We start from the raw sequence: 27,319 nt of genomic DNA, 5'->3' as shown, positions 1-27,319 counted from the left end.
ATGAGTTGCCTAGTCAAGACAAATGCATTAAATAAAGGAAGGGGCACGCATGAGAGAGAACGTTAGCCCAGAGACATTCTACTCAGAGCTCTTCCAAGCATGTAACCGACAGGTGCCAGGCACGGTGGTAGACTGCTCTGGAGGGGGGCTTCCTCACCGCTAAGCAGCTCAGTGTCAGAGTCTGGGCATCTGTGGGGAGCTTCCGAGCAGCCTGTGACCGACCTCCTTATCGCCTGTTGACTGATGCGGAGCTAGGTGCGCTCTCCCTCCGTCCTCAGACCCTCACACTCTAGACTCTTACATAGGCCCAGGTGAAACCTGGTCCCTTTTCCTTCCTTGGGTGGTCCTGACAGAGGTCACTGCTTCCCTAGGTGAGCTCTGAAACCTCTGTTGGTAGCCCTGGCGAGGCTCTTGCAGGACCTGAGCCCTCACTGCCCGCAGCGGTGGCAGTGGGACCCGAGGCACTGGGCTGGGCATGTACTTGATCCTGCCCACATCGCCAAGGACGCTTGGCTTGGTGTTGCCTGCAAACCACGCCCGACTGCCTTGAAGTGCCCGGGTGGCTTCATTCACCTGGGCCTCATGTTTTCCATCTCCGAAATGGGCTCCCTGACCAAGTCCATGTCCACAGTGGACTGGCGTTCCTCAGTGCCCTCGTCTGTTTGTGCTGCGTGGCCACAGTTCACTTACTGAGATAAACAAACTGACATTTGTAGGGTTATTCAAAAATATTGGCTCATTTCCATTTCTCACAACAATCCAGGAGTTAGGTGTTAATCTTGCTTCCTGCCCTGCCTGGCTCCTGGAAACCACTTTCTCTTGGTTGCCTGTCTGTCGTCCTGACCCACTTTCTCAGTCTTCTTGTCCAGCTGTTTCCACCATCTCCCCTTAGGCACTGAGTGTCGTCTGTTCTCGTTCTATCCCCACTCTTAGGAGATCTCGTCCTCCCCATTAGTATCCATGACCATCCATCCAGATGGCTCTCAAGTCTTTATTTCCAAAGGAGACATCGCTCGTGAACTCTAGTCCTATATTTCCACTTGCCTACGTGACAGCAACACCCAAATGTTCCGGGGCACCCCGAACCACGACTCTGGGTCTCCTCTTCCTCCTCACCATCACATCAACGGTGCTCACCGCCAGTGCCTTAGCTAAGTCTCCCATCACCTCTCACTGCATGACTCCTGCTACCCAGCCTCCAGCCTCACTGCCTTCCAATTCTTAATCCTCTGCTTAAAATTCTTCAGTGACTTCTGTTTACAGTTATGATCTCTAAATGTGTTTATTAGACACTCCTGTCATAAAAAAATGGGGGCATGCACACCCAGTGTATGGCTGTATAAATCTGTAACACTGTATTAACGCATTATGTGAACTATAAAATTTGCACAGGACAGGTACTTTTAAAAGATTCAGTATAAATATCCATAAAGAGAAGTCCTTTTTCCCCTCTATGCTAATGGACCCTACTTGGGAAAACTGTTTCAAATAATTACCAGAGGCGCACACGTAGGGCACTGAGGTGGAGAAACGGAGAGACAGAAATGGCAGCACAGGTGGACAGGTGGACAGGGTACACCCACGCGGGAGACCAGCACTCAGGGGATCCAGTTGAGGCTTCTCAGCACGGTAGAAAGCGTTCTCCAGCTATTGAGCACGCTACGTCTTCTGTTTAGAATGCTTTTCCTATTCTAATTTGCACAGCAAACTTATACTCACTTTTAAAACTCAATGCATATGACAGCTCTTTTAATGCAGCCTTCTCTGGTCACCTCCCCAGACCATGTCGTGCACCACACGACTGCCATGTCCTCCCTTGGAATCAAAGCACCTGTATCACTGTAGTGTGCTTTGCTACATACATGACTGTAACTCCGGAAGGCCTGAAAGCCGGGCCTTCTAGAGGAGGCGACAGACTGTAACTGTCCATTCCAAGCCGGTGTTTTGACCAGTTCCTTATGCGTCTGGTGGGGATGGCAGCCATGTAGGCAAAGTTTCCAGGAAGGGGAAGGAAGGCTATGAATCTCCCTCAACCCCCGAGAACAGCGAAGAAAGTATCTTAAAAAGCCTGATTAGGTCATCACACGGATCAGGTGATAAAACTGACAAAATGGCGCCTTCATGGGGACTTGAGGGCCAAGGCAGCTTGTCCTTCTACCAGGGGTGCTGCCATGTCTCCTAGTCTACGCGGCCTTTGCTGGGTGGTCAGATGTACCCTTTCTCTACGTTAAAGGAAGCATTTTTTTCTTCTATCGGTTGGCATGAGTCATATTACCCTCCTTTTATGACAGGCGCACCATCCCTGCTTCCCCACAGCGTATAAGCTGGAGGGCAGCGGTGGCTTCTTTTCTAATATCCCAAGGTACAGCATAGTGTCTGGCACGTGGGAGGAGCTTCACAGATAACATTAAATGAATGTATGAATATTGTAGATGTGGAAAGTGATGATCAGAGACATAAAGTGGGTGACTCCGCTTTACCGAGCCAGGGGGTGGTAGAGACTGATCATGAACCAGCATCTCCATTTTCATATCAAACATGAAATGCGTAAGTGCATCCAGGTCCGTACTTCAGTTATGATCTATATGCCAATGAGGTCCAAAGTGATATTTCTGGAATCTCCACCTGCATCTACAACTCCCTGTCTGACACATCTCCATCTGGATATTTAAGATGTCACTCAAACTCAGCTTTGCAACAGCAGTTGCTTTTGCTTGTACTCCCCCCAATCACCTTCATATTTAACACTGCCATCTACCTAGCTGGTCACACCCAAACTCAAAAGGGCTCTTCTTTTCCTCACCCCCCACACCCACCAGGAAGTCCCTCTGATTCAGTTCGGATGTTGTGTGGATGTCCAGGACAGTACGCACCAGCCACAGTGGCCTTTTACACATGCGTCAGGTCACGTCACCTTACTCCTTAAAAGCCGCTTTCTTTCGATCACATTTAAAATCAGATCCAAACGCCTCAAAGGCCCTCCCTGCCCTGCGCCTGCCGTGCTCATGCCACACACACGCCTCTCTTTTCATTTCCCGCCCACGAGACTCTGCTCCAACAAGGCCTCGGCACCCGCTGTTCCCTCTGTCTGTCTGGCTTCCCACCCTTCCCATCTTAGCTTTGGCGGGACTTCTCTGGTGGCCACCCCGCATAGTCGCTCGGTCATGCAGCGTCTCCCTCCACTTTAATTCCCCACGTACCGGTCATTGCCGTGTGACGCTCTCCTGTTCATTGTTTCTCGTGTGCCCTCACCTGTGTGCCCCCAAATCAGGTGGAAGTTCCTTTAGAGCAGAGTACTGACCTCTCTCGTTCTTTGAGGTGCCCACAGCGGGAACCCCCTCAGGGCCACAGCGGCCATGCCCTACACAGCTCTGGGGCCACAGCAGGATCCGGAAAGCACCTCCTAAGGTATGGTTCCCAGCCTCGGGGCCTGGCACCAAATAGCACCAAAAAGCCTTAACTGAATAAATAAATCAAGCTGAATAAAGTCTGTATCATAGCAAATTCCACATACTTAATTCTGTCTATTTTACAGATGGGAAAACTTATGTAGAAGTAAATTTGATTTATATATTATTCGAAGAGCCCCAGTTACAAAAGTTTTCAAGTCACTGGGTTCCATTTTGTCAATATCACCATGGAGCAGTGAGCTTGCAAAGAGCAATCAAAAATAATTAATGATCATTGTGATTCTCATGAGAATATGATGAAATCCTTATTTCTGAACCGGATGAGTATTTTTTATGACATGCCCGCTTTCTGGCACTAGACTGTGATGCTCCCTGCACGTCACTGGCGACAGCTGGAGAGGTGGAGCACGTGAGTGCATTTCCCCACGTCTGCCTAAGCCCAAGCCAGCGTGTGCAGGCACATCAGGACTGACTGTAACAGCGAGCGGGAACACACTGTACCCCCTGAACTCAGGGCTCTTGTCTAAGACAGCCTTGGCAGCGATTTTTGAATAGTTGAAGAACAAAAGGTTCTCAGCCCTCACGCTCCGCTTCTCCTGTCGCACTTGCCAATGTCACTTTATCTGGAGCCACGATAAAATCTGCCCAATGAGCGAGGATAACATTTACATTACAAAAATGTTTTCAGGAAACATTTGGTGAACACATGCATTTTGTACATTCGATGACATCTTTGCAAATAACAAAATAAGTAAGGTTCCACTTGACCCTCAGGATCTGGGGTTTGTTTCATTAATAAATACTGACTTAAAGAGCAAACTTAAGATGAATGAATCACCAATTTAATTTTAACCTTTTTGGTGACCTGCAACTTTCAAGTGTTTCTACTGGAAAATTCCCTTATTTTGAGATGTTCGGTCTGGCTGGACTGTCGGTTCCATGTTCCCTGAAAGCTCCTGTACCACAGAGCAACACTAGCAGTGGGACACACACATGTGTACACATGTGCAAACACATAAACACACCTCGAGATTAATGCTGCATTGCAAAGGCCCCAGTGACAAGGACAGAGACCCCAGATCCAGGCCACATACTTCAGCAAACTTCATTCTCTGAGGAATTAATTCATTAACTCATTTTCAAATATAACCAATAAGTGCAGGCCTTGACTTTATACCTAAACAAACCGAGGTGCACCACAATAATAACACACGTTTCAAACCCTCCAAGGCTAACTGTACATTGTTTCTTTCTGATTTCTCGTGATCTTTCCCCAGCCTCCCAGTATACAAATATCCAAAAGTACTTGAGAGGCCAGGTAACAATTTAAAATAATTGTGAAAACAAGTGAAGAAAAATAATTTTCACTAAACTTTAATATTTGTTTCAACTGAAAAACATTACCTCAAGTTTGACATTAATCCAACAATTTAAATACTTTAGGCATCACTTGGGCCAATTTTTGTTACTGAAATGTTTCCTTCCAATGACTATTTTCCAAATATTTTCTGTACATAAATATTAAGTAGTCTGAAAACAGGCTATTATTTTCATGTACTGCCTTGCTCTCCTCCTCAAACAGGAGTTTAAGGTCTCCCTGACATCAATTTCTGTCATTTTGCTCATGAAAAACGCTCAGGTGTTAAATATCTATCGGATCCTGCGACTAGGCATGATTCCAATTAGTCCTGAATGCAAGACAAAATGACAGGTTAATGAGCTTCAATTTGCCAGCCCTTTGAACAGAGAATGGTATCATCATTTTGCCAATCATTTCTTGCACTTGGGCTTCAACCTCTCTGTCACAAAAAATTACCTAATCTACACAAATAAAGATATCAGGGATGTCTCTTAGAGAACTGAGTCAGAAATCCAAGAGTGACTTTTCGAAGACATCAAGGAAGAAGTGTTATTCACCCAATATTTCCTCAAAGATAATTTCTGTCAACACCCTCAGTAATTACCCTGAGGTCGGGTTGAAGAGGAGAAGCAAGAGCAATATGCTAAAAATAACTGAACGTATTCTTCCTTATGTCAATGGGGCTGGCGTGCAGCATGTGGGATAATGATTTATCTCTGGGTTTTTTTATATAAAAAGTTAATTCACCTGAAAACTTTTCATTTTGACGAAAACAACTCTAGAATTAAGTCAAAATTATACCAACATAAATTGTTTTGGGGGATCCTAAAAGCAACACATTTTCTAATCAATCACTGAATTTCTCTTGAGAAAGTCTCTGAGTTTGAAGTTACTTGACCTTACTTCTAAAAGATTCTGACTAGCTGTTGTCATATAATGGAACAAAGTACGTGGGTTTCTTTAGGGAAAAAATACTAACATCGATGTCTTTGAGACTTAAAGATTCATTCCATAAAATGAATGGATCATGTGTCATGTTCTAAGTTAATATGTGACTATAACAGACATTCACCTGTAATGAACCATTCACAACATATCATGCTCACCAGTACTAAATTCAAATTCCTACGCAAGTTTTATAGAGCCTGGAAGGCCCCATTGACCTACAAGCTTATTAGATTCTTACTCTGGACTTATCTTCTTACTTCAGTAATAATGTGAAAGCCTAAAGCAAACCCATTTCAAAAACATATTTATTTTCCCATTCTACAAATTCTGAAATTTGTGGGAAAGAATTCATTTCCAAACAAAATAGTAAGAAGTACACATCCTTTCAGAGTTTGATTTGTCTCAGAATAGACATGGCAGTGGCTCGTGGCCTTGGAGAAAGAGTCATACTATTGGGGAAAACCTGATTTGGATTTACATCGTCTGAGTGATGGGTATCAGTATTTTAAATCTAGCAATGCAGTAACAACCCAAAATTGCAAATATAATGGTTTTTATGCAGAATAAATAAAATTCAGAAACCACGAGCTCATACATAAGCAGGTGTGTGCGGCACAGGCCTTGCCCTTAGTCTCAGCTGCATTATAACTACTAGTGATGTAACCTGGGGCAATTTATTCTTGCTTTCTGAAAGTTCCTCATCGATAAATTGCAAATACCCACGGTCGTCTTCTCACCCATGTAAAAAAGGCCAAAACAGAGTTTCCAAATAGGAAATAAAATCCTCATAGGGCATTGGAAGGACTGAATGGGATACTGCAATGTAAAAAAACTAGCAGAGCGCTTGGCACATGGGAAGCGTAACAATAAATATGCGTTGCTGCTGCTGGTGCTTAACACACAAGCATACAAATTCGGTGCGGTGCGAAGAGGTACTGCTATGAAAACTGGAACCCAGGCAGCATGATTCAATTATGACTTCGCAGCAACATCAAGTGTGGCAAATCACCGAAAGAAATGCAAATTGCGAAGAGAATCTCAGCATGGGGAACAAAGAGTGCTGGTGTCTGTCTCCCAGGCCAGGCGAAGACTCACATACAACCCTGCTCCTTTTCTGCCATGTCCCAGTCTCTCAGAAAATCTAAAATCTTGCTCGAGAGGGGCTGTGAGCTGAAGAACACTGAATGAAGAGGAAGAAGCCCTGGCTTGCCGGTTCTGTGACCTTGGGCAAGATAACGTCCTTGGACCCCAGGTCATTTATCTGTAAATGAAAAATAACTGGATGTGCTCATCTCTTTAGATTACTGAACCGACTATACTATTGCTGGATGCTTAGACACTTGATACGACTACAAAGCTTCTTGTCCGGCAGAGCGCTCTGTATACACAGGTTTGTGTTCCCTTGCCATCCCCCCCCCTTCTCATCATGGCAGAGTTACCACATCATAGACCCTGTTTTAAATATCTCCAGCATTGAATTATTACTTCTTCAAGAACAATATTAATATTTCTAAAGAAACTATTAAATATAATGAGAACAAAAGGCAGATTTTTAAACCAATCGCTATTAATTGACATAGGGTTGCTAATTCAAAGGAAATACTCTATATATTATTTGGAAGGCTTGTCTTTAAAAAGAATATTCTTTATCTGAAAGTGGACCACATGCCATAGAATGTGGTTTCTATGGTAACTGCCACAGTTAAAAAATATGCACAGGAGTAAGAGACACACTGTATAATATTTCTACAAATGGATCATTCTTAGAGAAATCAATTTCTTTAGCTCAACCTGTTTTTGTTTTATAAAACTTAATTTTCTCCACAATGAGGACCAAGTTGAATTATTTATAATAGTTTAATTATAGCTATATAAGCTACCCTTGTGCTTATAAGATGAAATTATAGAATTTTAGAATTATAATGGAACAGAAAACTGACGACCTACAAAAATGTAACCTTTACCTGAAAGTCAATCTTCCTATATTTTCTTCTAATTATGTACCTAAGAAACAGTATTCTTATACATAGTAATACATATAATGATATATAAATGCAATATACATTATTAAATTCATATGTAATAATATTAGACATGCCACTATTGAATACTAATAAAATGAGATCTTCTCATCAGCGCATGTACATCAAAATAGGAGAAAAATTTGGGTCCTATTTGGGAAATTTTGTATAATCTATGCTTTTGATGTCAGAAAAACAACATAGGCTTTTAAAAGTGGCTCAGTTAGGAAAGCCTCTATTTGTATTTTAAATGTAGACAGAAGAGTTCTTGGGTCATCTTAATATTATGCACTCAGATGATGCTGTGAAGCTCCATCTAAAGAAAGTAAATTAAAAACTGTAATGTGTGGTTTTACCACAAGTCCATTATTTGTGAAATCAGAAAGTGAATTGTTCAAAACATTTTCCCACAAACTCTTCTAATGTCTGACATTAAACATATATGAAAAAGGTTAAGAAAAAACACACACACACACACACACAGAGGCAACAGTACGGTGATTACTAGAGGGAAGCGGGGTGGGGGAGGTAAGAGAGGGTAAGAGGGGTGGGTGGTGACGGAAGGGAACACATGATGCAGTGTGGAGATGCTGTGCTATAGAGTTCTACACTCGAAATCTGTGTGGTTTTATGAACCAATGTCACCCCAATAAATTCAATAAAAAGAAAATAAAAACATAATGTACATTTCAGCAAAATCCACTTAATACTGAAAACCGGCTTCATTCCACTCCTCTTCCCTCTATTACAAATACCACAGGGTAGGGTATCAGGGGCCGAGTATCAAAGTGTGGCGTGTACACAGCTGGAAGGCCGGGCAACCACTCTGACGTGACTGCACGTGTTACTAGAGAGAAGAAGGGGGCAGGGTTACGTTAACAGCAGCAGACTCATTATGCTGGGGGGGTGGCGGTTACAGAGTTTGCTTTATCCAAGCAATCAGTCCAGTTTGACTCAAAGAAGTAAAAATATTCACTACCCCCAAACCAAGTCCATGGTATTAGTGAATAAATACCGACAATGCAATACAATTTTGGTTATGTAGGTAGAATGTGAACCATTTTAGTACAGGTACAAATATCCTCTACTCCTGGACCACAGGACCACTTGAATTATTACTGTCCACAGTTATCCATACAGTACATCAGAAAACAAGGGAATCAGGGATGAGAGAGAGAAAGAGAGAGAACTAACACACTTGGAAATTAACACTAGGGCATTAACTTTAAAACTATTTCCAATCTTAGCCATGTTCCTAATTTTTACTTCCTAAAGACATTCTGTCAGGGTTTCCAGAACAGTCATATAATGATAGTACCAAAATTCGCTAGGCTCGTGACTTCACATACACTTTCTTTTGATTTATAGCATCTACAAAACTGGATCTCTCAAAGCAGTTGTGTGTTGTTGTTTATTTTTTTTTGATGTTGAGAATAACTGAATTCTCAATAAATTTAAATAAAAATTAGGCACATGAAAATAAAAATTGATAATTATATTTCAAAAAATAATTAAAGAACCTAAGATTTTCCCACCAGATCTTATTTCCAAGTGTTTTAACATAGAGAACATAACCAGTGTCCTTTATATTAAGTCCCATATCAATAATTACTCTCAAAATTGAGAGCCATGAAAAAAACAAACAAACATGAACTGATATGACTTTTTTCATTAAATAATTATAATCACACAATTTATCATGTTTCCTTCTTTGCTATGACTTCTAGGCAAACTCAGAACTTGTACTTCACTGAAACATTTTTTAAAGTAGGGATTTTCTGATGTGGCTAATATCATTCATTGCTTAATTATTATTTTGTTATATTTTACCTGTTTAAGCAGGTATTTATTATAAAATGCTGCCTCTCAAATCCTTTTGGAAAGTAGTTGGCATATTAAAAAGTCAAAATCATGTGTTTTCAATAGAAAAACGCTTCCCCCCCAAAATCCCAAAGACCATGTATAGGTTTAACAACAATGTTCAGAACATACATCTTGTTAAATTCGTCCTTAGGCAATCTTTGAAGAATGGCAGCCAGGCCTAATCCACTGCATGTACCCACACCCTGTTTATTAATGGATATTTTTGTCTTGTGCCCAGATTCCCAAGTTCATGGAAAATAATGCTATTGAGATATGATTTAAAAAAATTGAAACTGTTTCACCACATATATCTTTTTTGGAAAACTTTTTGATAATAGAAAAGAGGAAGAAGAGGATTTCTGAAAATCCCCACATTTTAGAATCAGTGATAGGTGCAGACTCTTACTGTGAATCAGTATGGCAAAATCAAGATGCCTGTCCACTTATTATGCAACAATTGTTCATATTAAAATCACAATTCTCAATTTAGGAAATCAATGAAGGCATCACGATGCCAATGTTAGGCATGATCCGTTTTACTATATACAAATTCTAAGTTTCATGTATTTTCCGATAATAACCTTCAAGTCTGTTGTATCTCATTTGCATTAATCTGGTGGTGGCTCACGGTGGCTGCTTTGGTTACCTGACTCCTCAATTTGTCTGTACCTCAACAGGTCCCCTAGACAGCTGTCCTCAGGTGGTGCCACCACCTCTGGGGCGGATCACAAGGGTTCTCTGTAACAGTCTCTTGCACACCACTCCCTTCGGCAGCCAGTGTAAAAGATCAAGCAATCTCTAAGTGGTTCAGGGTCCGAACAAAACAGCTAAGACATCAAGGAACCTATGTCCTGTTTTCCTTCTAATTCAAAGGGGTAAATTGTAGAAATTCTTTCACCACATGGCAGTTCAATAGCAAAACAAGAATTACATGCAGAACTATCATGTTAGAAGAAGCTTTACTAGAATAATCATAATGAAAATATATATTCTTTTTTTAACTAAAAAACCAAGATTGAATCAATCAAATCCTTCTTTAAAATAATTTCAAGAATAGGGATCTGGCAAATGAGAAGTAGCTGATAATGAGGTGGTAAATTTACATCAACTGATTTGCATGTTTTTTCTTCAACACTATGATCTTGAGGAGATACCAGACCAAACATCTTGTATGGGGGGGGGGAATTAATTTAATGTGCATTTAAGCAATCCACACCATAAAATATCCTCTTTGAAAATCAAGGTATTATGACAAACATAACATATGCATAGAATAATTAGCTAAATGCACCAAATAAAATGGGGGAAATGGTTAATGATCTTAGTTGCATTATTATTATATCTTATCATTTCCTAATAAAACCGAAATTACTTAAATAACAACTAAGCTGTATTAATTATATAGCATATTCACCCCAAAGGACTTCCTAGTTGACATATGATTCACCTTATGGTAGGTAACTATACTTCACAATAATGACTTCATTATCAATATGCAATATAGTATGCATTTAGAAAGGCAAAAAGTGTATTGTATATTTAGCATACAATTTTTAGCACATTGTACGCATTCAAGAACGTGACGGAAGAAGAGCAGCAAACAAAGCCGTAGTATCCAAAACAGCTATCTCACTGGTGCTCTTCGGTGAAGCATGTCAACCAGTCCTTCCCACAAAATGGCCTCCACTGCTGAACGGGAGCAGCCAAACATGAGCTCAAAATCAGCTCTCTCCAGGACCCAAATAAAGAATGATACAATCCATTATTTAAAGATACTTGTGGTTGTTCTGCATCAAACCACACAAACAGTGATTTGAAAAAAATGATCTATTTTTAAAAGTATATGCTCACTTTGTTTTTTTGAAATCTGTGAATGGAATTCAGGACTTAAAAGGCATTATACATTAGATTCTTTAGAGCACAATCATGAAAAGATATATTTGGAAAATTTAGAACTTACCTGAATGAAACTTTGAAGCAATAGCCTCAATGAATAACCAAAAATAAACACAAAATATTACCATTTTGGTATACATAAGATTTTTAAAAATATTACTAATTGAAAAAAAATTCTCTAAAATTAACTAAGTACATAGCTTATACAGAAACTCATTTCACTTTTGACCAAGGATGCTTTTAGCCTCCTTCCACTGCTTACTAACACTCCCATGACAGCAATTCCAATTGTTTCCAAAAAGACCCAAAATATGAGAAATATAATCCTAGGCAACAGCATTTGAAGAAGTCATATGGTTCTTATACTTAATATTTCGATTAGAAGAAATTTAATTAATAACCTTATTATACTGTCCCTGTGGCTTAATTATATGTAACTATTCTAAAATTTCCCCTTTGTTATCATTGGGTGAACCGCACCCTACATATGGCAGATACAACATATGCCAAAATCACAAAGATGTCCTCTAATTTTGGCCTCCACTTGTGTTTGCTTCCCGCAACAGCACTAAAATAGTAGTAAGTTATATAAATTAATGGATTGTATTGTACCAATTATTCGATTCTACTGAGCAAACAGTCACTCCACTGACTCATGACTCAAACAACACATCATAGAAGACAATGGTAAACTTAGCATCATCTTTGAAAGAGAAATTAAGTTTGAAATTATTCTTAATAAATTGTATGGCTAACAATCCAAAGATCAGCATCAATTTTATAAAGGCTCTAATGAGGCTGGTGGCAAAAACATAATACACGTTGATTTAATAGGAACCACCTGACTATTCTGGTACTATGGCCACTATAATGAGACTACATTCTTAGTCAGCAAACCCCATAAAAAATAAAAATAATTTTCCTATAAATGTATATTATTGACCAAAAGAACCTGTGCTGAGTACATCTTAGTCATTATCCAAAAGTCAAAAACTCAAGGTCAAATGAAAAATAACCAGTAACTCCCATTCTTTGCTTTACCGCCTCCCACCCTTCACTCAAGAAATTAACATCTATTTTAATCAATAGTATTTTCATATTTAGACAATTATAAAATTGTTTAAACACCTATTAAAACAAATAGAAGATGCATTTCATTGTTTAAAATTGTATTATTTGGGGAGGAAGGGTAACTAGGAAAAAGCTTATGTGTGGTGGAGATAATAAGGTTAGATTTCAATGGCAAAGAGAGTTATTGAAACCTAGGCTATTATATGGTTTTATTAGAAAAGAAAATTATCTTCTTATTGTTTTCAATTGCTCTCCAATTTTTCTTTAATACAATTCCACAGCAATCTGTAATGCAATTCCACAGCAATCTCTTCAAGAAGGACACAATACAGGCCTTTGATTATATACAGGGTGGGCAAAAGTAGATTTACAGTCGTGAGTATGCGAAACAGAGAGTTTATTTCTGTATTATTATTTGTTAATTACTGTATGATTTTCCAGACAAACAACAGTAAACCTACTTTGGCCCCGCCCTGTATACCCTAAAGAATGTATTGTACTACAAAGATATACGCTCAATAAGATTTTTTTTCATCTGAAATTTATAAAGATAATTTTCCATGCTGACAGTGCACATTTCATCCATAAGTTTGAAGAGTCAAATGCTACCGCAGCTGGGGGTTATTCTGCCAAATGGCTTCCAACAGGGACTACAGAGATGGAGGCTAGGAGGCATGTGTGTGTGCGTGTAGGAAAAAGCAACAGAGCTGGTGGGAAAGAGCCCTTCGCTGGGGTCCTTTTTATCAATCACCATCTGAGTGATCTAATCAAATATAGAGCCTAATGAAAAAAAGCAACACTAGGAAGCAAAAGCAAATATTAAAACAGCTGCTTGATTACCTACAGAGATGAAACAAAACGCAAGGAGTGAGGCTGATATATTTCATAGGGATTTACTAAGGCTGAGGGGAGGGGTAAGGGGCAGATACCTTTAAAAAATCCATCATGAAAGGAACTGAGACAAGATTATAAAAAAGGGGCCAAGTTATAGCACACCATGGGATTTTTAATCTGGCTACCTGTGGTTTCTGTAGTTAAAGCCTTATTCATCCTTAAAACGAAGGGAGGGGGTGGGTGGAGGGAAGAAAACAGAAAAATCACATTTATATGTCAGTTTTGCAAATGATCAAACAGCGTGCATCAACAAAGATAATAAGAAAACATTAAACGCTGATGACTTTTTAAAAAGATACCCGTTTTATCAAAAATTATTGATAATTACCTGTGAATCTCGTTTCTTGAACTCTTGGATTTGATTCTCGTGCTCCATATTGGCAGCGCGAAGCTGTTTTTCCAGGTTTTCAATTTCCCGTTCATGGTCTCGGACTAGGCTATCCTTCTCTGCGTTATGCTGCTGTAATAGGTGCGTCTTCTCCTGTTCATGCTCCAGCTTCAGCTCTACTATCTGATTGGACAATGAGGAGGACAGTTCATCAACAGAACATCCTTGTCGTCATGACAACTCATGGACAGCTTAATTTTTCCTCTAATTCATCCAAGTTGAAAGTTTTATTTTTGCGTCATTATTACCTCACCCTTGAACACTCTCATTTTGGGAGGAGTGGGGTACCTAAATCTCCAAATATTCAAGACAGTTGGGCATATTCAATAAATCCTTCTGCAATCTGTTGACACAAATGCCTGAACATTGAAAAAAATATGTTGACTGTTAGGTATTTCATCCCCAAGAATTAGGGTATTACTGATCAACAATGGTTATAAATGGTTAATAGTCAGTACGCTTTGCTTTTTGCTTAAATATATACACGTACTAGCAGCAATTAAATCGGTCAGTTTTCTTTATGATTTTCAGATGAAAGATCGGAGCTAAATACGCATCTGGATTATTGTATATACAGTTGTCTTTTCAAAAATAAAATGATAAATTTCAAAGCTCTATTATCTCGTTGTCAGCTACGGTATACCAACATAAACAGATGTTATGTGTTCCAGAAGGGCACCTGCTGTGCTGCAAGCTTGCGCCATGATTTCATAAAAAGCATTCTATTCTCAGGATCCTTTCCCAGTCCACTCCACACTGGAGACTGTGACCTTGGCCAGTCTTAGCTTCTCCCTGCAAGACTGAATGGCAGCCGGAGACCAAGGGCCTGGTTGCCGCAGCTTTGATACTAATCCTCCCAGACTGTGCACAATGGCACCCTACCTGGCCTGCAAACTATAGCCAGCCAGGCTGTCTTTGAAGCAGGTGATGAATAGGGGACCGCAGGAAGCCAGCTTCCCCAGTGAACTCCAGGCCACACAGCTGCTAAGAACAGTCACTTGGATTTTTCTTCAGTTTTGGTGGATTTCAGGGGAAAAAACTGCTGTTATCTAGAATACGTTGTGTTATTTTCGGCGTGAGAATCCATCTTCAAAAAAGCTAACAGTAGACGCCTGCTCCAAATCGATCTTGTTTCGTGCAATGAATCACCAGACTACCTTATCTTAAAGCTATAGCATTCATTTCTCCAGGCATGCATGCTATACTAAATTTCAGAAGTTATTTTGAGATATAAAATTCTCATCTTCTACTTACTAATTAAAAATCAAAACACAAATTAAACTTGCTTTTAATTTAGACACAGATTTCAAAATTTTTTTCTTATTGTGATTTGTGATTTTTTCTTACAGAACTGGGAAATCAACAATAAATTTCTGAACACATATATTTATTATACTATTTAGAAGAAAGAGTAGTATACTAACTCTTGCATATATATGCTTACCAGACAAAATAATGTATAAAATATGAAAAAATTTATTTTGCATCTGAGAATAAATATACATTCTAGTGAATTCATGTTTATTTAAAATGTAGGTATCTTTCTTCTATAATAGTCTACTATTGGCAATATATAGGAAAAAACAATATAACAATTTTCTCCTTAAACACTATATAAAGTAGTAAAGAAAAGTTTTCTTTGATTATTTAAAATAAATGTACATGTTTTATTCTGTGGTTCATACAACCACAATGTTAATCCTAACAAAAGAGAGAATTTAAAAATTTATTGATATTACTGCATTTTTTTCAAGCAGCCAACTGTATGAATTATTGAGTTAGAATATCTTTAGCTCTTAGACATATTATCATTTCTACTCATTGTTATGCTATCAAGCATCATTATAACAAAGTTTAAAATTTTACTGAAAATCATTCAAGTATATAACATACTGGAAGGAAACAGGAGGAGGTAGAAAGTTCCACTAAAATCTCAAAACTGGGAGAATGGGTGTGATTTAAAATGGATAGAAAGCAAAATATTTTATAATAGTCTAGGGAAATGTATCCAACTGATCTGTAATTAAGGCAGAATATTCACAGATTTTTTTTTCCCCTAGAAAAGACTGGTGACCAGAAGTCACTGTGAAGTCATTAGTAATGGTGCCACTTCACTCTAGGCTCTGGGAATAACGCATGTTCAGAGTAACTTTCTCTGGGTCATTGGAAGAGTTCTTTCTGATAGATTAACCAATGACCCCGCCCATCGTCAAATCTAAGTTTACTCATCCTATCAGATCAGGAACAAATGAAATAGATAATGAAATTTCAAGTCTAAACATAGATGTTCATAAACTATCATTAGTTCATTGTTCTGTCAGAGCCTGTTGCTCAGTGATGCTAATTGACTTAAAAAATCCCAAGGTTGCTAGAATCTTTTAAAGTGAAATAGTTTAGGCTTGTCTGCTTGATCCAACACAGCTGGATGTTATGAGCCCTTTCTGGTCTTTGCCTAGGTGTGTCTTCTCCTGATAAATAGCAGAGTCCAGGAGAAAAACCCAAATGTCCTAGAAACATCTGATGATGGATTCATAATCACAAAGGCCATCATGAAAGTGGATCTATGTTTAAATTTAAGATGTTACTTGTTCCTGGCCCCTTTTATATACATAAATGTTAAAAGAATTCTGGGATTTTCTAGTTTGGTCCTTTAGTTATGGTCACATATCAAAGGTAAACAGGAAGTAGCATATCCTCCTTACACTGGACTACTAGATACTTTGGTTGATGGACAATAATTTATAATGAAGTTAATTGTGACCAAGAGATGGTGAATCATGAAAAATTTAGAGGATGTAAAAGTAGACAGCATCCACTAGGATGCATGTTGAGTGGTCAATGTGGTCTCTAAATCAAGGTGGTCCAAAACCTACATTATAGGGTCTGTCTGGAAAAAGCCCAATCATTGTTAATATAATGAGAATGGTTTGCATGATTCCATGTAACCAGGCACCCGAAGACAGTGGACTGGAATGCGCATGTGTGAACAATGATGACTTCACTGTACTAGTCAGTAGGGGTGGTACACGCTGTTGAGTGAGCATGTGTACTGTGTGTGTGGCTGTTACACTCAAAATGACCAAGCGTGTAGAGCAATGAATCTGCATCAGATTTTGCATTAAGCCTGAATGTTCCTCCACGGAAACTATTCATACGATTCAGAAGGCCGCAGCTATGGGCAACTGGTGATTGGCAGCTTCATCATGACAATGTGCCCACTCACGTATCACGTCTCGTGCAGAGTTTTTTGAGAAACATCAAATCACCCAGGTGACTTAGCTTCCCTATAGCCCAGATTTGGTGCCCTGTGACTTCTGGCTTTTCCCAAAAAAATCACCTTTGAAAGGGAAGAGATTTCACACTGTTGATGAGATTCAGGAAAATATGATTGGGAGAACTGTGTGACGTTCCAAGGTACCTACTTTGACAGGGACTATGACATCATTGTGCTAGGTACAATGTTTCTTATATCTTGTATCTTTTTCAATAAACATCTCTATTTTTCAAAGTATGTGGCTGGATACTTTCTGGACAGGGGAAACAGGATGCACAATCACGGAGAAATCTGCTTAATTAAGGCTAGCTAAAGATAGCCTTGCAATATAGAAGGAAAGCTTCAAGTTCCCTAATCCCAAAGCACTGAGCTGTGGGCCAGGTAACTATACCTGTAGTGCCCACTCTACAGGTACTAAAGCAGACTGGCATGTCTTCCAGGAGCAAGGAAAGTGATTAGCCCTCACCTGCAAGCATCTGGTAGCATGTAGTAGCCCCTTGAGATACTGAGCTTGATGGCTCTATTGTTGCGGTTTGAGTGAGAAAATGGCTTTATTGCCTAGAAACTACTAGGTTGACTCACATGCAATTGCCATTTTTGTAGGTCAAAACGGAAGATAGATAAGTGGCCTGCTCCACCTACTACCTATTCCACACTCTGAAAATGAAATTCAAGAGCGGTTTTGGGGTTCTGAAATCCCTGCAAGCAGAGCTCTCTATCTCAGACTCAGTCCTTTCACAGTCTGATGATGGCGATGTTCTCATTACAACTGAGGCTCCACAGAAGTGTCCAAGGGCAGGAGCACATCCCAGGCCCTGAGAGAGACCGAGGAGGAACTGCTAGATATCCAAGTTTCTGCGGGTCTGGGAATATATATTTAAGTCGTGGTTATTGTTTTACAGTAAAGTCAGTGCTAACAAATATGGCCTGAACGACTCTTAATAATCTTACACGGGAAAAGACAAAGGGAATGAAATAAGTTATTACTTCTCAGTACACAACACATAAAAGACCAACACATACCCAAGAACATACCTCAATGTCAAAAATTCTCAAACTGGAAACATAAATTACAGAAGTGCTAGAATGCACCTAACACATTAAAGAGGAGAAATCTGGTGACAAATACTAATTAAAATAATGTCAAGTGTAACCAAACTATAAAATCTATATCCTACAAGCCTTGGTATAATGGATTAAAGACCTAGTGAATATAAATATGAAAGCTGAAGAGTTGGGGTGATTTAGAGGCTACCTACTACAACATTAATCTTAATCAGGAATCTGATTATAACACTCTGACAATCAGCCACTACCCTATTGCTGGACTGGTTTTAGAAATAAGGAACTAACTCTAGTCCCAGGCCTCCTATGCCTCATACTGGACACCCCTGACACTGGAACTCCCAGGTGAAGATAGCAGGGGAAGCTAAAAATTGTAAAAAAAAAAAATGTTAAACATAAAACAAGAGAACATTCGCTGGCAGCAATCCAACAAGGAAAGAGGATTATCATCTTGGCCTTAAGTTTCCAAAGACAGTAGTTGAGGAAAGAAGAGAAGATTCTGACATGGTTCGGTGAGCCCTACTACTCTATCCCCATCCCCAGAGGTAGAACCGCTAAGATAAAATAATGCCGGAGAATATTCTCTAATACCCTAGTTTAGAGAAACAGACTGCAGATCACCAGTCCCTTTGCCTGTTGTGCCGGGGCGGGGTGGGAGGGTGACCGCAGGGGACAGAAATGGCTGCCGGACAAGATGAATGACGCTGGGAAAGTGGAAAGCTGCAGCTTATTTTTCCTCATAGAATCATGGGCTTCCAAGCTCCCACAAAAAAGAAAAAACCTCCAATATAGAGTAAAATCCTGGTGCGGGACATTAGTAAAATATTAAAAGAGCAGGTATCAGTTCCTCTAACAAAAGTTGCTCAGAGCTCCGATTAAGTTCTCCTCCATCTTTATCATAATCTCAAGCTATAGAAGAGTAAATGCATAGAAAAATACAATAAAGGTTTAAAAGGTAAAAAAAAAAAAAAAAAGTAAAGTAAATGCAACAAAATCCCTATGCCTCTGAAACTCAGAGGAAAACAAGCTGAAAATAAAGACAGAAAAAGAATCAAAGAGAATTCATGCATATTATACCAAAAAAAAAAAAAAAAAAGTAGATTTGGACAGAGCTGTCCACATTAAGCCCAAGCAAGATGAAGGAAAAAGTATCTGGACAACTGTAAATTTATGATATCAGAAAAAAATTAATTGAACACACAGGGAAGAAAGGAGGGAGGCTGGCCAACCATTCTGGAGAGGAGGAAAACGTATCTTAAAAATCAGAAACAATTATAGTGAAAAAATAACTTACTAAGAATACAAGTGCAATGAAAGAGACCTCCAAGACAAAAAGATAAAACAAACCAAGGATTAAAATAACTCCATCACAAAATTAATTCAAAAGTAGAGACAACAATAAGCTGAATAAACATGCTGCAAATGTGATCACTGACATAGACAAAAGAGATAATCCTAGTAAAGACCCATGGAGACAAAGAGAAGATAATGTAGAGAAAAAATATAAAAACAAAATCCATGAATACGTAGATATGATATCAACTAAACTCTCTAAAATGAAGGGATGGATGTGTGTATCAAAGGGGTACACTGTATACCAACAAAAAGCCATTCAGATTGAGGAAGAGAATGACTCAAGACTAATATAAACTCAAATTAACTCAAACATGGAAAATCTCAAAGAATACCCAAACTACCCTTGAAAACAAACAAAAAAAACACTTGAGGAAATTCGGGCAACCAGCAGATAACTGAAGAATCTGTATTAAGAACAACAACTAGTCGCCAGAAGGCAGTGGAACAATGTGCACAAAGCTTTGGAGGAAAAAAACGATGACGCGAAAATTTTATTCCCAGCCAAGCTATCCTTCAAAAATATAGTGATTCTCAATCATGCAAAAGTGCACTGAATACAACAATAATATGCCCTTCTTAACAAAACAACTAATGATGGTATCTTACTAGTCAACAGATGGATCAAAATAAAGAACTCAGATATGGAGATGCGCTAAAAGTCCTTGTGGTGGGCATATAAGTGATTTAAGTTAAAAAACAAACAAACAACTAACTCTATATGACTCTGAGAATGATAGTTATAGAACAAAGTGTAAATGCTACAAACTTCCACAATGTATAAATAATACTATAATTGAGAAACTAGAATGGTAGGGGTGGGTGGAAGAAAGTGTGAGCATGTTAATTTTTTTTTTAGTATGGCGTGAACTAATGCTCTCAAAATTGAACCATAAAATCTGAAAATGACTTTAACCTCAATGTATTTTTAATCTCTATTTCTTACTATGCTAGGAAATAATCTCACATATAGTAAAGAAACATTTTCTAAATTTCAGAAATTTCTTCAGTTCATTTCTTTACTTAAATTGATTTCATATAAAGTTAAATATTTTAATAAGTGGCAAATATAGCATGATCCTGTCTCTAAAAAAATTGTTTCTAAATATTATCCTTTTATTTATTTCTCTCTCCATCATAGAAATTTCCAAAATGATGCTCTATGAGATTAACAATAGTCCTTTCTAAAAGATAAGATTTTGGCAGAATTTTTGCTTTCTTCATCGTGTAAGGTTACCATGTCAAATGGCAATAGCATCCTTTGGGGGAATATCTTTATCAAGTGACAAGGTCTCCCTTCAAACACAGGGGATTTGGGTCTGTGAACTGTGAACTTAGATCTGGAGACCTGAGGGACCATGGTTTTCCAAAGAAGTGGAGAACTGTTAAAAGTTCACTTGTCAGCTCTTGACTTTGCTCTTCATGTTGTACAATCAGTACTCTCATTGGCCTCTATCTTATCTGTCAGAACGCCACGCTGTATTCGTTATCACTACAGATCCCTGAAGAGCAAGACACCAGCCTAACCTTCCATCTGCCATTTTGGAGCTGCACCAGCCAACCGAAAGGAGGTGGCGCGGTGCCATAGCAGCCCCTCCTACGGTACGGCCCTGGCGTATAGAGGAAGCTGCCACACAGCTATTCAGTGATACTGGTGTCCCCACCAACAGTGCATTGCTCGGCACCTTAGTGAAGGCAGTATTGTCTAGCTGCCCCCAGTCCAAAGTAACAAAATCATTCTAATATCCTGTTTCTCCTGAGGATTTTGACCTCTTCCTCAATACTATGTCAAGGCAGCTCTGGCAACTTCACCTTGGATCAATGTGACTAGGCTAGTAGGGAAGATCACTACCTAGTAAAATCATAAACTATTGTAAACATGCTACACTTTTAAAAGAGAGATGAAGATCAGTTCAATATTGTGAACAATTATATACATCAGACTAGTAACAGTTCAAGGGCACTTAAAGTGTTAGCCACTGAAAGACGAGAACTTTCCTATACGGCTTGCCAGATAACACTGCCATATCATCCCATTCAAGGGTTCCCTGGGAACAGGTTTTGCTTCTTGTGAAATTTAGTGCTACTTTAGTATCGGTCATACGACTCATGGTGTTTAGATCCATACCAAAAGTCAAGTGCGTCCTACACTAGCCTTCCCACTTAAGAGATACAGACTTACATAATCAGGTCATGCCTCTGAGCACTTTCCCACTTGCTTTTGCAAAACAGCACATTTGAAATGTTACCAAATTCTCTAGCGCTCCAGAAATTTAGCTCTAGTGGAACAGACTCGATTGCAAAGTTAGCACCATTTCACCTGACCGATTTTTGTGGCCTTACTAAAAGATGGGGGAATCTTTTTTTTTCAAATTGCAGTTGTATGAAGTAAAATGTGCTATTGGGCATTACATTTCATGAGAGATAAAGACTCCCTTAAAGATAAACTTAGGGACATATGCAATCTGCTTTGAGACTTTGGAGTCAGAGGAAAAATACATGTTAGCACAGAAAATACCATAGTACGGTTTGAAGTTTTCGAACAACTTCTTAATAAAAAATGGCACAAAAAAAGGTGGGGGGGGGAGTTAGCAGTACGTCAAGAGCAGAAATAGAATTTGTCATCTGTGGGTGGCCACATGGCTCCAGGATTAGACGTTTGCTGCGACACAAAGAGCCATCCATGACATCTGTCCATCAGCAGTCGCTTTAGTCACACAAGTTCTCTTCATTTAGAAGTTTGATATTACCGTGCTAACTGCTATTAGAGGTGGAACAAGGGCCTGCCAGCATATACTGCTCCTCCGTGCCTTTTCCTCTCTAGTCAACCATCAGCAGCCAGGGGCAAACCCCCGCTGGGGCCTCAGAGCTCAGGGCGCTCGGGGGGGCGCCACCAGGGTTCTGCAGGAGAGCTGAGGGGCGAAGGCTGCACTGAAAGCCGGTACTCTTCTCCGTGGCTTCCTTCCCCATTTAACACTTCAAAACACTTAGGCCACACCTGAAGGTGATGCGTGACAATTATCACCCCGAGCTTTTAAAACTTTTTGAAAAATTTGCTACATTTTCTGGGTTTTTATCTGCCAGATCTCAATTAAAACACCCAGGAAGGATTCAGAGAGTCAAATGCTTCAAGAAGTTTTTTCCTCTCGGTTTAATGATGGTTCACTCATGCCACTCAAATTGAGAAAATTCCTGAATTAAAAGACGCCCTCTCAGACAGAGTTCAACGTTTTTGGTAAAAATGTGTCTTAACTGCATATTTTAATTTTAATTTCTTTTACTTTAGGTCTGTTTCTCTAAAACACATTCAGTTTGTCTTAACCTAGTACATCACTGCTGTTGAATGAGTATGAAATAGAAAAGTCATCCACGTTTCCTAGCTAGTATGGAATTTGGAAGGACAAACACATCAACCTGGTTATAAACTCCTCCAACATATGGATTATGCCTTTACTTCCTTTTTACTTTTCTGACATCACCTGCTGCAATGCTTCACAATTGTTCACAATCCTGAACGGAACAGGAGGCGTTCCGGCGCAGGCAATAAGCAGAAGCTGAAGGGGCTGGAAGAGAACGCCCCCACCTTCCTCACCACCAGGCTGGCTTCTCCGCCTGCGCAGTCCCTGCCCTCCGATGGCACCGGCGGCTGGCCGGCCTTGCTGCAGCCTAACGAGCATCCTTCCGTTTGCCCAGGGTTCCCGCCCCCCTTGCCAAGTTCAGCACGTTGGTCCCATCATTACCCATGACTCTCCGCAGCACCAGCACTGGTTCTTCTCCACTGGATCGTTTTCATCAGCAAACAAACATGTTTTTACTGTATCTTATTTTTTAAAACTTTCCCTTGAGACCTACCCCTCTACCTACCATCCCATTTTTTCTGCTCCCCTTCCTTTCAAAATTCCTCCAAATTGTTGCTCGCGTCCCATGCTCTCTTCACCCACATCACGCGGGCTTCCAGTCTCACATTCTTCTGGAACTGGTCTTGCGGAGGCAGCTAAAGACCTTGCCCAATCCAGCGGTCAGCTCTTAACTTCCATCCAACGTTCCCTCTCGGCAACACCCGGAACTGGGATGTGCCACCTCCTTCCTGAACACACTTGCTGCACGTGGCTTATGGGAAATAATGCCTTTGTTTTTCCTTCGGCCTCACCCACTGCGTCTCCTCCGTCCTCCTGCTGCTTCCTCCACCTTCCCCGTCTCTCTGGCTGGTGTGCCCCTGGGCTCAGTCCTGGCACTTGCTTTCTTTTTATCAACTTCTGTCACCACCATTCACGTGGTCGGTAAACCTGTGAGTCGTGTGAGTTCCCCTCTTTCCCTCCCACTCTATTTCACATCCATTATATACATAAATCCATATATAACTCTGATTTATAATACATTCACGGATCATATCCTCGGCACAGTTAATACTTTGTTTCTGTAATTTACAAGTAAAAATGACAATGTGATCATGATGATCGACGATACCAATATTAACAACACTTGCCAATTATTAAATGACAGCTGTGCCCTAGAACTAAACAAAAGCAGTCCTGCCTGCAGAATATATCCCAAGCCTGACCCTCTGCCATGCGCCCACCCCGCCCGCGCTGGTCCACACCGCAGCCGCCCCTCGCCAGACTGGTGCAATGCTTCCTCACCAGCCTCCTGCCTCCTCTCCTGCCTGCACTACAGCCAAGGCCTACGTAGCAGCTACACAGATCTTCTTAAGGTGTAAACCAGCCCTTGCGCAAAAGCGCACTAACTTCCCTTAGTGCTCAGAATAAAATCTTAACTCCACCCCGCAGTCTATAGAAGTTGCAGAACTGCGGCCCCTACCACACTTTCTCTGGCAATGCCCGTTCGGGGAACACAGGCTTCCCAGCACTGGGCCCAGCCCCATGGGCCCAGGCTCTGTAACTTCATAGCCCAGGTCCCTGATCTGGTGGCCAAACGGGCCCCTGTGCCTGTAGTAGGGCTGCATTCCCTGCATTAGCTGGTTAGAGAAAGAATAATTTGAAAGACTTCGAGCATCATTGGATCAGAAGTTGTATTTCTCTTGATCACCACAGAGGAGCCAAGAGCTGATAGGCAGCTGAAGCTCCCAAGTTATTTATGACAAACTGGAAAAGGAAAGCCAAGCCAAAAGACTCACAGAGGGTATTAGAAGGAGAGCAAGTACAGCAAGATGAAGGGGAACAGGAGCACATACTAGATGCAGAAATCAGTGACCCGCCTGCAAATTCATTTCGAAGAGCCTTGAGGAGGACCCACAAATTCATGGTTATGAACCTAATCTGTGACCTCCAGTCCAAAAAATAATTTTTAGCAACTTTTTCTAGTCAGATTGGTCATGCCATCACCAAAATGACTGCATCCCCGCCCCCCCTTCACCAGCTCTCCTGTCCGTGCAATTCCTCCAGTCTCAGCAAATGATCTGGCCTCCTATCTCACAGAGACAATCCTCCAGGAATGAGAACGTCCTTGTGCTGCTACTACAGAGCCTCTCCCTAGTGACCACATGGGCCTGCCCCGCCCCTCCACTGCCAGCACCTCCACCTTCCCTCCATTTCCTGTCTCTACCTTTCTGCTATATCTGTTCCAGTGTAGGCTAAGCAGTCTAATTTGAAAGAGGCCTATGTTGTTAGGTTATCTTACCTTAAAAGTCTAGATAACGAAAAACTAAAATATTTACAGAGGAAAAATTGGGAATTTCATGCTATCTGCTTTTTAAATATCGGAACTGATCCTCAAATTTCCCACTTGCCTAGCTTCTATAATTTCTGTCTTCTCTTTACTACTTTCTTGGCTGCCAAAATATTTTAAGTTTCAAATGATGGTAACATGTAAGGGGTTGGCCCTTCAGTGTTTTTTATAATCAACAATAACTATTTATTCATTCAGGAGAATTTCACCACTTGTTTATCTGTTGAAATACATTTCCCTTTAAAGGCTCCGGAGTGAAAAGAGAAGATAGAAAATCTAAAATTATGATGGAATTGCCAAAAACAAAACACAAAAAAACGCTCCATGGCTCAGGAAATCCTAGCATGCCTGCTTTGTTGTTTGCCTCCAACTTGAATGAGGTTTGTGAAAAGACAATTAGAATTGTCTTTTTGTTCCAACGGGTTATACAGGGAAGAAACAGGAAATCTTGATGAAAGCTTGGGCTTTACAGGATATTTGTGTGAGTGTTTATCCCATGTGTTTGATGTTTTTGTCTCCACATCTGCACATTTTATGCCTGCATTTTGGCTAAGATATTTTAAAATACCACTTGGCTTTTTCTTCTCTTCGTTACAGTCCCTGGCATGATGCTTTCTATATGGACGGGCTCAAAAATTAAAATTGAATAAGGAAACTGGGCCCAGGAGGCACAAGTCATTCATTTCTCTGAATGTCTATTTCCTCATTATAAAATGTGAAGATTAAACCGGATAACTGCTTCTAAAAATTTTCCACCAAAGTACCCCTAGCAGCAGTGAAATGAATAGTTCCCCCCTGGGGGATAGGAGGACAAGCTGGAAGTTTCTTTGAAATGCCCTATTTTATCTTAAAAATTCATGAGAACTGTGCATTTTACAAAACAGGAAAGTCTATGTTTGTTTTAAAATAAATGTTACCTCAATAGTAAAACTATTTGCTTTCCCACAAGTAATCACGTGAATCCAACCCTCCGGGGAAACAGGGACGCAGCTTCGCACACACCAGGCCCTGGCTCACTACCCCAGGGGACCCCCCGCCCCAGTTTGAGAAGCCGGGGTGATCAGCATCTAACTATCCCCCAGTGTGAAAGGCCATCACCATTTATGATTCTAACATCTAAGATGTTTATCCATGAGAGAAAAGTAAGACAAAAGCACAGAAACGCTGTCACACTGGCGCTGGGACGGCCACTGAAAAGGCGGGCGGACGGAGTGAGCAAGCCCGCGGGGGAACCCGGGGGAACCGGAGTGGCTCCATCTGCCCGGAGACGGGGGTGGGGGTGGGGGTGTGGGGGTAGGGGTGGGGGTGGGTGCTGAGGGCCTGGCCAGGCCAGCGCACAGAGAGGGAGCCCCGGGATCTGGGACGGGCCCATGGTCATGTAACCCCATAAATGTACCAATATCTAAACCATGTTTTCCCGTGTTTCCTTCATGGAGGGCCTGGTTAGGTGGCTCGGCGAAATCCCAAAATATCACATCTACTCCTCTCGCCTCACCCACCAGCCTGGCCGCCCCGTTCAAAAGGAGGAGATGTGCTTAGTTTCACCAGCTTCATTTTTAAGGGACGCGTTCTGGCTTGTAGGGACCGCGACCACACGCCTCTCCTTTCTCCTGAATGAATTTTCACAGTAAAATAAGTAAATAAATAAATAAACCTTAACATCAGGGGGAATACTGTTCCAGTTAATAGAATTTTCTGCTGGAAAAAAAAAAAAAACGTTTTTAAAATTTATGTATTATTATCATATTGATACATATTCTCCTAAAACCAACTCACTCACATTCCTGCCTTTATCTTTTTCAAGCGAGTCACTGCCTGGAGTCTTCCCTCTCGGCATCGATTCTGATGAACAGGCCCACAGACACGGGAAGGATAACAATGGGTGAACCCTGCACCGACCTGAGACCTCCCTGGGCGGGTTTTGTAAAACTTCTGCTGTAGATCTATATAACGCTTACATCATTTCTCTCTTTTCCATGAAAATAAACGGAGAAAAACTGAGGAAACGGGGTATGATTTTCAGTAGTAGTATCAATTCTTTAAAGAATTAATCAATTTTCCTTATTAGGTATTTTTTGACCGAGACAATGA

General features: G+C 40.4%; 1 protein-coding gene across 1 annotated transcript in view; it reads right to left on the bottom strand.

The window, feature by feature from the left end:
* CEP112 (centrosomal protein 112) overlaps positions 1–27,319 on the bottom strand; it is a 307,227-nt gene that overhangs the window by 161,786 nt on the left and 118,122 nt on the right. Inside the window, 1 exon segment of the mRNA XM_090290788.1 lies at positions 13,792–13,974. Coding sequence (XP_090146914.1) covers positions 13,792–13,974 — 183 coding nt within the window.

This window comes from Furipterus horrens, unplaced genomic scaffold (assembly GCF_987537825.1).
Source record: "Furipterus horrens unplaced genomic scaffold, mFurHor1.1.pri manual_scaffold_11, whole genome shotgun sequence".
Lineage (NCBI taxonomy): Eukaryota > Metazoa > Chordata > Mammalia > Chiroptera > Furipteridae > Furipterus > Furipterus horrens.
The sequence above is the reverse complement of the archived record's forward strand: the minus strand, read 5'-3'. Positions and strand labels throughout refer to the sequence as shown.